Here is a 13304-nt window from a genome sequence, read left to right as displayed (position 1 = left end):
TGTAGGTAAAAGCAACTGGCTCTCCCTAAGGGTTAGGATTAGGAATGGGAACAAAGGAGGTTTAGGGTAAGAAAGGCCTCAGGAATGGTTAGGGTTTTTTTCTGCCAAAAAAACAGTATGGGTCTCTTGCGCCTCGCTGTGGCCATCTGTGAGTACTACATACCTCTGTCGCTACACTCGCTGGGCTCATAATCGGCAACTGCTTCAGATCTCCAAATCACCATAAACTGCCTAGCAATGCGCTAGATAGACCCACTCAGTGAACTGCAGCAGCATACTCTCATACTCGATGTCTATGAAGGAACAGATGTCTATGCATATCAAATTACACAGCAGCCATGTAGAAACCAAAAAATCGTTTAAAAATAAAGGTAGTTTATTTGCAAAAAATATATATTATTGCGGTTTAAATTGGCCACATCTTAAAAAGGAGACAAGGACTTGTGTGTCGATAAGATTGTATTCCTTTTTCTGAAAATAGTATTGTTAACCACGACCAGAAAATGTTTAACATTTGATGGATAGGGCAGAACATGCAAGGAATTGGCACTACTATGACACCTGGGCAATAACTCCATTGGCCTTTTTACTCCATTTAAACAACGCACCTTTTTGTACACCTTCGGCAAAGGGTTATGTCTACGTAGTCCACTCTGTTCCTAACAGATTCTAGTTTTGGAAACAAAAAACTATATTGAGATCAAATGTTTCACCGATGAGAAAATTAGCAGAATGTTGGCCAAAATCCATCTCGTTCCATCTTCTCTCACGGCCGGCCACTGGGCTTCCTCTCACTACCATATTTGGTAGAGAGCGGAAACGCCAACCGGACGCTTCACATTTAAACATCTGGTGAAATATCTCTCATTGTTATATCTGTGGTTTCACCAAGTGGTTGTGTTAATGTCAAATTACTTGCGGTTAACCCACAAGGTTTACGCTAGTAAATGTCATTGCTACAAACAGAGAAGCTAGCATTCAATGGGGTGGGAAAAGACGAGTTGGTGCACCGCGCTCAAGAACTGCCAGGGTGAAAAATGCCCTAAAATAAGTCTTGTTTTCCGATTTTACTTCAAAATTACGGAAAACAACTAGGACAGAAGGTAATATTATGAAACTGGACTCCATGGCGGATGCAATAAATTGATTTGCATCAGGAAAAAAAAGCGTTGTTAAAAATGCCTACGAACGATTATTTATTTCACAAGAAAGACCTGTCCTTAATCGTTACTCTAAATGGCTAACTGTGTTTAGTGACCTTAAGAAACTGCTAATTGCATTCCCTTGCCTAAAAACACACAAGTTGTCATAATCACTTCAACAAATAGTACATTTCTCGCTTGTGTTTGTCCGCAGTGGAGCGTGAGCTCCATGAATGATTGCAGAAGGGCCAATCATATCTGACGAGGAGCCCCAGGTGGGCGGGTCTTTGTGGTAGGCGCTGTCGACAATATGGCGGATGACGGAGACGGGTCGACTGGAGCTGTTGATACTAGTGGCGGACCGGGGACTTCAGAGGAGTCTGACGGGTTCAGTCTTGGCGGGATGTTGTTAAATTTAAGTATTTTAGTTGTAGTGGTTACGATCTGCTATGTTATTTATCGGCGATGGGGTAAACGGATTGGTGCTGACGCGGCCCAGGGAAGCGAGGCCTCGTCTCTGCCGAAGATGAGAAGACGTGATTTCACTTTGGAGCAACTTGGGGAATACGATGGACTGCAAAACCCCCGGATCATGATGGCAGTCAATATGAAAGTATTCGATGTTACCACCGGCAAAACGTTTTATGGCCGAGGTAAGGATCCGTTAATGGTAAATAACACACTGGATGATATCGGTTGTTTGGGCGCAATAGTTACCTCGACTAGCTTGGTAAAGTTAGCCGGATAACTAACTCCATTAGCAGCTAGCCACACAAGCAGTTATTTTAGTGTTTTCATTTAGCACGTTAGCCAACTAACCTAGCTAGTTAGTCTGGCACTTTGCAATGTTAGCTAACAAGCCATTGCAATGCTAACGTTAGTTTATTCTAGGTTGCAGTTAGACACGTGTGCATGTTTACTGTACTAATTTACGTAGGTTGGCTACAAAAACAACGCATGTTAACTAGGTAACGTTACATCACTCAAAGTACTACTGAAATGTCCACAAAAAAACGGCATCAGGTTGTTTAAAAAAACTATAGACCTACCCACTAGCTAACGTTAGCTAGCTGGTGATTTAATGTAACTAGCTAGCCCAAGTAAACTAGATAATTTAACGTTAACATTTGCGTAACTTGTTGTTACATAGGTAACGTACAAATGCAGATTAACTCGCTAGCTAAACAGACTGATTAGCTTTTGCTTAAGCAGGGACCAAGAGCAACGTCAGTTAATTAACGTGAGCTATCTAGCTAGTTATTCCCAAAAGCGTGTCGAAACCGAGCCCCTGTGTGAGTTGTTAATCAACTCCCAATTCTGGGTGTCAAAGCTTGGAATCGACTCCTAAGATTCAGTATTTTTGCAAAAGAGGAAACCGTAGTCTACTTCGAAAACACACATCTTTCAGCAAAGAAAGAGCCTAAGCGAGAGAGACGGGAGGAGCATGTCGGCCACCAGGCAGACTGTCATAACCGGTCATCAAAAGTGGCTCCCGTTTGGCTGAGCGGTCTAAAGGCACTGCATCTCAGTGCTAGAGGCCTCACTGTAGACCCTGGTTCGATCCCGGGCTGTATCACAACCGGCCGTGATCGGGAGTCCTATAGGGCGGCGTACAATTGGCCCAGCGTTGTCCGGGTTAGGGGATCGGGAGTCCTATTGTACGCCGCCCGTCATTGTAATTAAGAATTTGTTCTTAATGTTCTTAACTGACTTGCCTTTTTAAACAAAAAAATATATAGTGCTGTATTTTGCAATTTCTTGGCTTGCAACGACTCGTGCAAGTTCACTAAAGTAGGGGCTATCAATGAGTAGGCTGAGCTATTCTACACGCAACAGTCGGAAGACAAAACTAGTGCTTGCCATGGTGAAGAGAGAGCGGAGCAGGTGAGGGAGAGACAGTCAGAACCGTGCAGGTGAGGGAGAGACAGTCAGAACCGTGCAGGTGAGGGAGAGACAGTCAGAACCGTGCAGGTGAGGGAGAGACAGCCAGAACCGTGCAGGTGAGGGAGAGACAGTCAGAACCGTGCAGGTGAGGGAGAGACAGCCAGAACCGTGCAGGTGGGGGAGAGACAGCCAGAACCGTGCAGGTGGGGGAGAGACAGAGCCGTGCGTATAAGCTATATCTTGGTAATGAGTGTGGTTAAGCAATTCTTCATAGTGCCAGTGCATTGAAGTTGAACGTCACCAAATACATCAGTTTAATTGGGCCTAAATGCTGCAATAAAGTATTGCATAAAGCTTATTTAATGAAACCCTGGCTGTCTGTTGGTGTCCTAGGTCAAGGCTCTCCAACCCAGTTCCTGGAAAGCTACCTTCCTGTAGGTTTTCACTACAACCCCCGTTGTAAACTAACCTGATTCAGTTTATCAACCAGGTAATTATTTAGTGTTGGAGTGAAAACCTACAGGATGGTGACGCTACAAAAACAGGGTTGGAGAGCCCTGTCCTAGGCAATAGATCACAAAGCAGCATACCGCTAAACCTTTGGGTTGGAGAGCCCTGTCCTAGGCAATAGATCACAAAGCAGCATACCGCTAAACCTTTGGGTTGGAGAGCCCTGTCCTAGGCAATAGATCACAAAGCAGCATACCGCTAAACCTTTGGGTTGGAGAGCCCTGTCCTAGGCAATAGATCACAAAGCAGCATACCGCTAAACCTTTGGGTTGGAGAGCCCTGTCCTAGGCAATAGATCACAAAGCAGCATACCGCTAAACCTTTGGGGAAATGCCAAGTTCACTGTCTCATCTATAAACAGTCAAGTGCAAATACTGTTCAGCTGCTCAAATAGATTGAGGGGCATTGTTATTAGGAAGGACATCTATGGAAGGATCGCTAAAATGTATGATTATGATCACACTTTTAAAAAATATAATGGGGAGACCTATACAGTACATTTGGCAGCCAAGCACGAGTTGTCAGTGTAGCGTATTATTGTCTAGACATGAGGTAATACAATAAAAACATCCAGGCTTCCGTCACAAGTCAATTTCATTACAGAGGGCAGTTTAGTTTTTCTGATCATGTATGAATCGTCCTCTGGAATAACGCACATGCTTGTATAATAATTACACAACCAACGTCAAGTAATACCTGTCTGAACAGGGCTGTATAATATGGCAAAGAATAGGCTTATCAGTGTAGGGTGCTGCATCATCCCATGGGATCTGTCAAGGCTGCACACAGCAGAAATATCACTGAAGTATTCAAACAAAATAGCCCTCTCATAGGCAGATGGACAGTATCATTCTCATGTCAGTCCTTTAAAATGCAGATGTTGTCTTCCTAGTAGGACTCCGTAGTAATGAGGTAGGACTCCGTAGAAATGAGGTAGGACTCCGTAGTAATGAGGTAGGACTCCGTAGTAATGAGGTAGGACTCCGTAGTAATGAGGTAGGACTCCGTAGTAATGAGGTAGGACTCCGTAGTAATGAGGTAGGACTCCGTAGTAATGAGGTAGGACTCTGTAATAATGATGTAGTCAATTTAGCAAGCTGGCTAAATGATCCTACTGATATCTATCATTAGCTAACTGTTTTGAGATCACATCACGTTAGCTAGTAACGTTATAGGTTGACCAACCAGCCATATACTGAGGATTAATGCTATGCTAACTTTGCTGAACCCATTTAGTCGACTGGTCAATAGGCTGTTGGTCGACCGGGATTTCTTTAGTCGAGCAGTAGCAAAAACATGAATATCATGGTGTATAAAACACCTGTCTGATTCACGCCGGCCTGAGTGGATCCGTTGTGGAGGCCGTTGGGATGGCCCAGTCCATCACTAAGACATGTGCTACTGAAATTGCATGTGGTTATATATGGTTATATTATGTAAGAACAATGGTGCAACACTAATAAAAATGATTTTATAATATGCGCGTTCTCCTGCGTTGGATAGTGGTCGCTGTCCGTGGTTCTGAAACACATCAGTGTGGTTTTAAATTGGCGCCTTTTCCTAGACCCAAGTTGCGATTGGCATAATGGCGTTGCGAACAATGGAGGCAGCAGCAGAGGGAGGTATTAAGGAAACAGCCCTTGACTTATTTTCTAAGAAAAGTGAGGAGAGAGGAAACTCCAACTTAATTATGTCTATAATCAATAGCCCAACTGTTAATGTGCCGGGCTTTATAAATCTAAATCAAATTTTGTTGTGTTGTAGAGACCAGTGTGTGGGTAGAGACCAGTGTGTGGGTAGAGACCAGTGTGTGGGTAGAGACCAGTGTGTGGGTAGAGACCAGTGTGTGTGTGTGGGTAGAGACCAGTGTGTGTGTGATCAATAGCCTAACTGTTAATGTGCCGGGCTTTACGACTCATCCGTATGCTGTATATGTACAGAAATGAGACAGATCCTGCTTCTGTTGCCTGTTTGGTTGATAGTCTACTGATTCTGTGAGCACCAATTCTCATGCAACAATTTCACAAATGAGTCTGTTTTTAATCTTTGCTGTAATAAAGATTTGACACTTTCTTCTTTAGACCAGCCTCTGGTATTATTTATCATTTATTGTTCACATTAGTGATGCACCCATGTGACATTTTTGGCCGATATCCAATATTTTCCATGCCAAAAAACCCCGATACCGATATAAACATGTTTTGCGGCCTTTTTAAGCACCCTAGTACTGTTAAATAGTTAACACACACACGTGGACGCAGAGGTCTAACATGGAACCCAAACCGGCTGAGCGTTCCGAGGGTTCCGTGCATAAATGTATTTTGTCTCCCCACACCAAACGCGATCACAACACGCAGGTTAAAATATCAAAACAAACTCTGAACCAATTATATTAATTTGGGGTCGAAAAACATTAAATATGTTTGGCAATTTAGCTAGCTAGCTTATATGTCCTGGGATATAAACATTGAGTTGTTATTTTACCTGAAATGCACAAGGTCCTCTACTCCGACAATCAACACATAAAACAATCAACCGAATCATTTCTAGTCATCAAATCAAATCAAATTTATTTATATAGCCCTTCGTACATCAGCTGATATCTCAAAGTGCTGTACAGAAACCCAGCCTAAAACCCCAAACAGCAAGCAATGCAGGTTTAGAAGCACGGTGGCTAGGAAAAACTCCCTAGAAAGGCCAAAACCTAGGAAGAAACCTAGAGAGGAACCAGGCTATGTGGGGTGGCCAGTCCTCTTCTGGCTGTGCCGGGTGGAGATTATAACAGAACATGGCCAAGATGTTCATAAATGACCAGCATGGTCGAATAATAATAATAGTCATCTCTCCTCCTTCCAGGCATTTTCTTCTCTTGACTTTATAATGCTATTGGCAAGTAGCAATTTATTTTCATGAACTGAAGTTACATTTCAATAGGTGAACAACAAGTGGCAACCTAGCTAATACTCACAAGGATTCCTAAATCATTGCTAAGAATGAAAATGACTGCAGTTTTTACTGGTCATTGTTTTCAGGCTGGGTGTATTGGTGCTAGCTAGGTACCTAGCCAACGCTAGCTAACCCAGAAGTTGCGTTCAAACAAATGATGCTTTATTACGGTATTGTAAACACATCGTACGTGTCCGGTGTTTGCTGACTTTTTTGTACAGCTCCTTATTGTTATTATTGGTAGGCTTAGTATAGCAGACTTGTATAACCACCACCAAGCTTTAGGGCTAAGAGCGTATCCTGTTTAGTCTTAATACTGTAACTTACTTGGGCCTAAATTTCAGTACTTGCAGTGCATTCGGAAAGTTTTAAGACCTCTTGACTCTTTCCATATTTTGTTACCGTTACAGCCTTATTCTAAAATTGATCAAATAAAAAAAGAATCCTCAATCTACACACAATACCCCATAATGACATCACAATACCCCATAATGACATCACAATACCCCATAATGACATCACAATACCCCATAATGACATACCCCATAATGACATCACAATACCCCATAATGATGAAGCAAAAACAGGTACTTATTTTTATTGCAAATGTTCAGTACCAGTAAAGTTTGGATACCTACTCATTCAAGGGTTTTTCTTTATTTTTACTATTTTATACATCATATAATAATAGAGAAGACAATAACACATTGCATCGTGTAGTAACCAAAAAAGTTATTTTAAATTCTTCAAAGTAGCCACCCTTTGCCTTCTTGACAGCTTTGCACACGCTTAGCATTCTCTCAACCAGCTTCACCTGGAATGCTTTTCCAACCGTTTTGAAGGAGTTCCCACATATGCTGAGCACTTGTTGGCTGCTTTTCCTTCACTCTGAGGTCCAACTCATCCCAAACCATCTCAATTGGGTTGAGGTCGGGTGATTGTGGAGGCCAGGTCATCTGATGCAGCACTCCATCACTCTCCTTCTTGGTAAAATGGCCCTTACACTGACTGGAGGTGTGTTTTGGGTCATTAACTTGTTGAAAAACAAATGATAGTCCCACTAAGGGCAAACCAGATGGGATGGCGTATCGCTGAGAGGATAAATTCATTAAGTATTTCCATGTGATCGTATGCAAATGTTAGCAAGGTTTGATAACAATCAAATATCTGTTTGGGCTTCTTGCGATCAATTTGTAGTCTACAAAGTATTTGGAATTATGTTCGGTCCCCCCGACCTTCTGCGCAAGAAATCATTCCGCGTCTGGATCTAGTTGAGGATCCCTGCCACGGACGGTCCCGGTAGTTGAGGATCCCTGCCACGGACGGTCCCGGTAGTTGAGGATCCCTGCCACGGACGGTCCCGGTAGTTGAGGATCCCTGCCACGGACGGTCCCGGTAGTTGAGGATCCCTGCCACGGACGGTCCCGGTAGTTGAGGATCCCTGCCACGGACGGTCCCGGTAGTTGAGGATCCCTGACACGGACGGTCCCGGTAGTTGAGGATCCCTGACACGGACGGTCCCGGTAGTTGAGGATCCCTGACACGGACGGTCCCGGTAGTTGAGGATCCCTGACACGGACGGTCCCGGTAGTTGAGGATCCCTGCCACGGACGGTCCCGGTAGTTGAGGATCCCTGACACGGACGGTCCCGGTAGTTGAGGATCCCTCACACGGACTGTCCTTATAGACCTGATCCGTAGTTAAATTCAGTAGGTATATATTCTGTTTAATATACTGTCTCTCTCCCTACAGACGGTCCTTATGGTATCTTTGCGGGCCGGGATGCATCGAGGGGTCTGGCCACGTTCTGTTTGGAGAAAGATGCCTTGAGGGAGGAGTATGATGACCTGTCAGACCTCAACGCTGTTCAGATGGAGTCAGTCAGAGAGTGGGAGAGGCAGTTCATGGGTAAGCTGTAACAATATGTAGGATACAGGACCTAAAACGCCTGCCAGATGCGGGTAGATTTTGTCGTTGGCGGCTAAGAATGTCTAATTCACCAGCCACGTTGGCAGGTATGAATGTCTAATTCACCAGCCACGTTGGCGGCTAAGAATGTCTAATTCACCAGCCACGTTGGCAGGTATGAATGTCTTAATTCACCAGCCACGTTGGCAGGTATGAATGTCTAATTCACCAGCCACGTTGGCAGGTATGAATGTCTAATTCACCAGCCACGTTGGCAGGTATGAATGTCTAATTCACCAGCCACGTTGGCAGGTATGAATGTCTAATTCACCAGCCACGTTGGCAGGTATGAATGTCTTAATTCACCAGCCACGTTGGCAGGTATGAATGTCTAATTCACCAGCCACGTTGGCAGGTATGAATGTCTAATTCACCAGCCACGTTGGCAGGTATGAATGTCTAATTCACCAGCCACGTTGGCAGGTATGAATGTCTTAATTCACCAGCCACGTTGGCAGGTATGAATGTCTTAATTCACCAGCCACGTTGGCAGGTATGAATGTCTTAATTCACCAGCCACGTTGGCAGGTATGAATGTCTAATTCACCAGCCACGTTGGCAGGTATGAATGTCTTAATTCACCAGCCATGGCAGGTAGTCACACTCAGGTCTTTACAGTGTGAGCATTTTATAAAAAATAAAAGTATGGGCACGTGTGCCAGTTGTGAGTTCTAGTAGAATAAATGCTGCAGTGGCTGTTTTCAAAGTATTTCTGTCATTTTGTTCCATGCTGTTAATGGACAGAAATCTGAATCCTAACATTATAGCTATCCCACCTCGCATTACAAAGTTGGGGGGCTGTGTGCACTGAAGAAAGTGCTGCTGAAAGATTTTAGAAGGAATGTGCACAGGCATAAAAGTTTGTCTAATTTACTCGAATGTCTACCAAAGTGAGACTTAGTCCTTGTGTGTTTTGGCTATTTAAACATTGTTTTGTTCACAAGCTTGGTTGCTTTTCAATGTTGGTTTGCATCTATTGCTGGCAAAGAGACATCTGCCTCTAGTGAGATTCTCACAGGCACACGTGACAGAAATTGCCGCGTTACCAAGGTAACCTTAAAGGGCCAGCTGAATGTTTTTGTCTGATATTTTGATTAAAAGACTCAGGTCAGAGTATTACATTAAATTGAGCAATATAGCACATTACTTTGTTTTAGGCCCTGGTAGGATATATGTTGGTGCTTGATTAGGGTGCAATATGGTTTGATTTGACCCTTGTGATCTCTCATTTCAGAAAAATATGATTATGTTGGTCGACTGTTAAAGCCTGGGGATGAGCCGTCAGAATACACAGATGAGGAGGACATCAAGGACCACCTGAAACATGACTGAACTGTTGCCCTGTTCTGTTCACACCACCAACCAAAGCCTTGACCCAAACAGCTGACAGCACCTGTCCCCCCCACACCCTTCCTCTTCCCTCTCAAGCCCCCCCCCTCCTCCTCTTCTTCCCTCTCGAGCCCCCCTGCTCCTCTTCTTCCCTCTCGAGCCCCCCTGCTCCTCTTCTTCCCTCTCAAGCACCCCCTTCTTCTTCTTCCCTCTCAAGCCCCCTCCTTCTTCTTCTTCCCTCTCAAGCCCCCCCCCTCTTCTTCCCTCTCAAGCCCCCCTCCTCTTCTCTCTCAAGCCCCCTCCTCCTCTTCCCTCTCAAGCCCCCTCCTCCTCCTCCCTCAAGACCCCCTCCTCCTCCTCTCTCTCAAGAGCCCTCCTCCTCCTCTCTCTCAAGACCCCCCCTCCTCCTCCTCTTTCTCAAGACCCCCTCCCTCCTCCTCCTCTCTCTCAAGACCCCCCCTCCTCCTCCTCTCTCTCAAGACCCTCCTCCTCCTCTCTCTCAAGACCCCCTCCTCCTCCTCCTCTCTCTCAAGACCCCCTCCTCCTCCTCTCTCAAGACCCCCTCCTCCTCCTCCTCCCTCTCAAGACCCCCCCTCCCTCCCCTCTCAAGACCCCCTCCTCCTCCCTCTCAAGACCCCCTCCTCCTCCCTCTCAAGACCCCCTCCTCTTCTTCCCTCTCAAGACCCCCTCCTCTTCTTCCCTCTCAAGCACCCCCTCCTCCTTCTTCTTCCCTCTCAAGCACCCCCTCCTCCTTCTTCTTCCCTCTCAAGCACCCCCTCCTCCTTCTTCTTCCCTCTCAAACCCTCATTTTCCTCTGGTTGGATAGCCCAGTCCTGGATGGGCGGGCCCTGGCCTGACTCCTCACCATACAGATCAGCACTAACAGAAGCCAGTGATGAAACTGTTTCAGGGGTTTTTGAATGACATGAACTTGTCTTTGTGCTGTTAGTCTATTTGAAATAGTTAAAACACAAACATTTTTATAGAATTTTCCTTACGATGTCCCTGTTGTGTAAATGTGAACAGAGGCATAAAGGTCTCGACAAACCATTTCTGTATGGACCTTGCTTTGTGCATGGGGGCATTGTCATGCTGAAACCAGAAAGGTCCTTGCCACAACATATTTAGAATCACTCAGATTGATTGATTGATTGGGAATACAAAGGGAAGGTCAGCTGACAGTTCTAATCAATCGACTGTTTCCAAGCTACACTACTGGATGTTGGTACAATCCCCAGGACATGAAATGGTCAGTGTTAATTGTGCCTTATTTTGTTTTTTTTATACTTCTAAAATCCTGTCAAAAGAGGGGGGGGGAACTATTCTGCCCGTGATGTTTATTAGTTGTCTTCGAGGTGCTGTATAAAGCGGTTCACCTTCTTGGGAAGGTGTTTCTATAGACTGGTTTCCTTTTTAAAGCCATCAGTCTAAGGCATGCTGTCAGAGACTCCACGCATCACAACCTTGTATATAGACCTCTGTTACTGCCATATTGATGTAGGTAATGAACTCCATATATGGCTGTTTTGTGTTTTTCTTTCGTTTTTTTTTTGCTGAAGTTCTTTTTAAACGTGAGTGAATGTTGAAAGGACTGTGGTGTGGGACGGGATCAGGGAATGTTCACATTTGGGAGAGAAGTTGCTTATCTTGTAAATATATCTATCATTTTATTAAAGCATGTGCTTCAATGTTGAGCAATGCTGAATTCCCACCATGTCATGTATTTAAATGTTGGGTATGTGTCTGCAGAGAGAGACAGGCATGCATAATAAAGTGATTTGGTTAATAATTAATGTCTGAGTTATTTCATTCCAGACAGAAGTATATACACTACTGGTCAAAAGTTGACACACCTACTCATTCAAGTTTATTATTTATTTTTGAAAATTATTTTCTACATTGTAGAATATTGAAAACAACTACGAAATAATACATGAAATCATGTAACCAAAAAAGGGTTAAACGAATAAAAATATATATTTAAGATTCTTCACATAATGGGTCATTGTCATGTTGAAAAACAAACACAATGAGTAACGGCTATATACAGGAAGTACCAGAGTCGATGTGCAGGGGTACGAGGTAATAACATAGATATATACAAGGACTACCAGCACTGAGTCGATGTGCAGGGGATACGAGGTAATACGTACATAGACAATAGGTAGGGGTAAAGTGACTAGGCAACAGGATAGATAAAACAGCAGCAGTGTATGTGATGAGTCAAAAGAGTTCGTGACAAAAGGGTCAATGTGGGTAGCTATTTAGCAGTCATGGCTTGGAGGTAAGAAGCTGTTCAGGGTCCTGTTGGTTTCATGCTTGGTGCATCGGTATCGCTTGCTGTGTGGTAGCAGAGAGAACAGCCTGGCTTGACTTTAAAGCGCCTTCCTCTGACACCACTTGGTATAGAGGTCCTGGATGGCAGGGAGCTCGGTACCAGTGATGTACTGGGCCGTACCCACTACCCTCTGTAGGGCCTTCCTCTGACACCACTTGGTATAGAGGTCCTGGATGGCAGGGAGCTCGGTACCAGTGATGTACTGGGCCGTACCCACTACCCTCTGTAGGGCCTTCCTCTGACACAACTTGGTATAGAGGTCCTGGATGGCAGGGAGCTCGGTACCAGTGATGTACTGGGCCGTACCCACTACCCTCTGTAGGGCCTTCCTCTGACACCACTTGGTATAGAGGTCCTGGATGGCAGGGAGCTCGGTACCAGTGATGTACTGGGCCGTACCCACTACCCTCTGTAGGGCCTTCCTCTGACACCACTTGGTATAGAGGTCCTGGATGGCAGGGAGCTCGGTACCAGTGATGTACTGGGCCGTACCCACTACCCTCTGTAGGGCCTTCCTCTGACAACACTTGGTATAGAGGTCCTGGATGGCAGGGAGCTCGGTACCAGTGATGTACTGGGCCGTACCCACTACCCTCTGTAGGGCCTTCCTCTGACACCACTTGGTATAGAGGTCCTGGATGGCAGGGAGCTCGGTACCAGTGATGTACTGGGCCGTACCCACTACCCTCTGTAGGGCCTTCCTCTGACACCACTTGGTATAGAGGTCCTGGATGGCAGGGAGCTCGGTACCAGTGATGTACTGGGCCGTACCCACTACCCTCTGTAGGGCCTTCCTCTGACACTACTTGGTATAGAGGTCCTGGATGGCAGGGAGCTCGGTACCAGTGATGTACTGGGCCGTACCCACTACCCTCTGTAGGGCCTTCCTCTGACACCACTTGGTATAGAGGTCCTGGATGGCAGGGAGCTCGGTACCAGTGATGTACTGGGCCGTACCCACTACCCTCTGTAGGGCCTTCCTCTGACACCACTTGGTATAGAGGTCCTGGATGGCAGGGAGCTCGGTACCAGTGATGTACTGGGCCGTACCCACTACCCTCTGTAGGGCCTTCCTCTGACAACACTTGGTATAGAGGTCCTGGATGGCAGGGAGCTCGGTACCAGTGATGTACTGGGCCGTACCCACTACCCTCTGTAGGGCCTTCCTCTGACACCACTTGGTATAG

General features: G+C 45.4%; 1 protein-coding gene across 1 annotated transcript; it reads left to right on the top strand.

Moving 5' to 3' along the window:
• The first annotated feature begins 1425 nt into the window (after nt 1-1425).
• LOC115124407 (membrane-associated progesterone receptor component 2-like) lies at nt 1426-10039 on the top strand. The gene is made up of 3 exons (XM_029653838.2): nt 1426-1795; nt 8235-8390; nt 9685-10039. Exons 1-3 carry the CDS (start codon nt 1453-1455, stop codon nt 9780-9782), a joined length of 597 nt encoding a protein of 198 aa, XP_029509698.1. The 5' UTR covers nt 1426-1452; the 3' UTR covers nt 9783-10039.
• Nucleotides 10040-13304: the final 3265 nt, after the last annotated feature.

The sequence above is a fragment of the Oncorhynchus nerka genome, linkage group LG18 (genome assembly GCF_034236695.1).
Source record: "Oncorhynchus nerka isolate Pitt River linkage group LG18, Oner_Uvic_2.0, whole genome shotgun sequence".
Classification (NCBI taxonomy): domain Eukaryota; kingdom Metazoa; phylum Chordata; class Actinopteri; order Salmoniformes; family Salmonidae; genus Oncorhynchus; species Oncorhynchus nerka.
The sequence above is the reverse complement of the archived record's forward strand: the minus strand, read 5'-3'. Positions and strand labels throughout refer to the sequence as shown.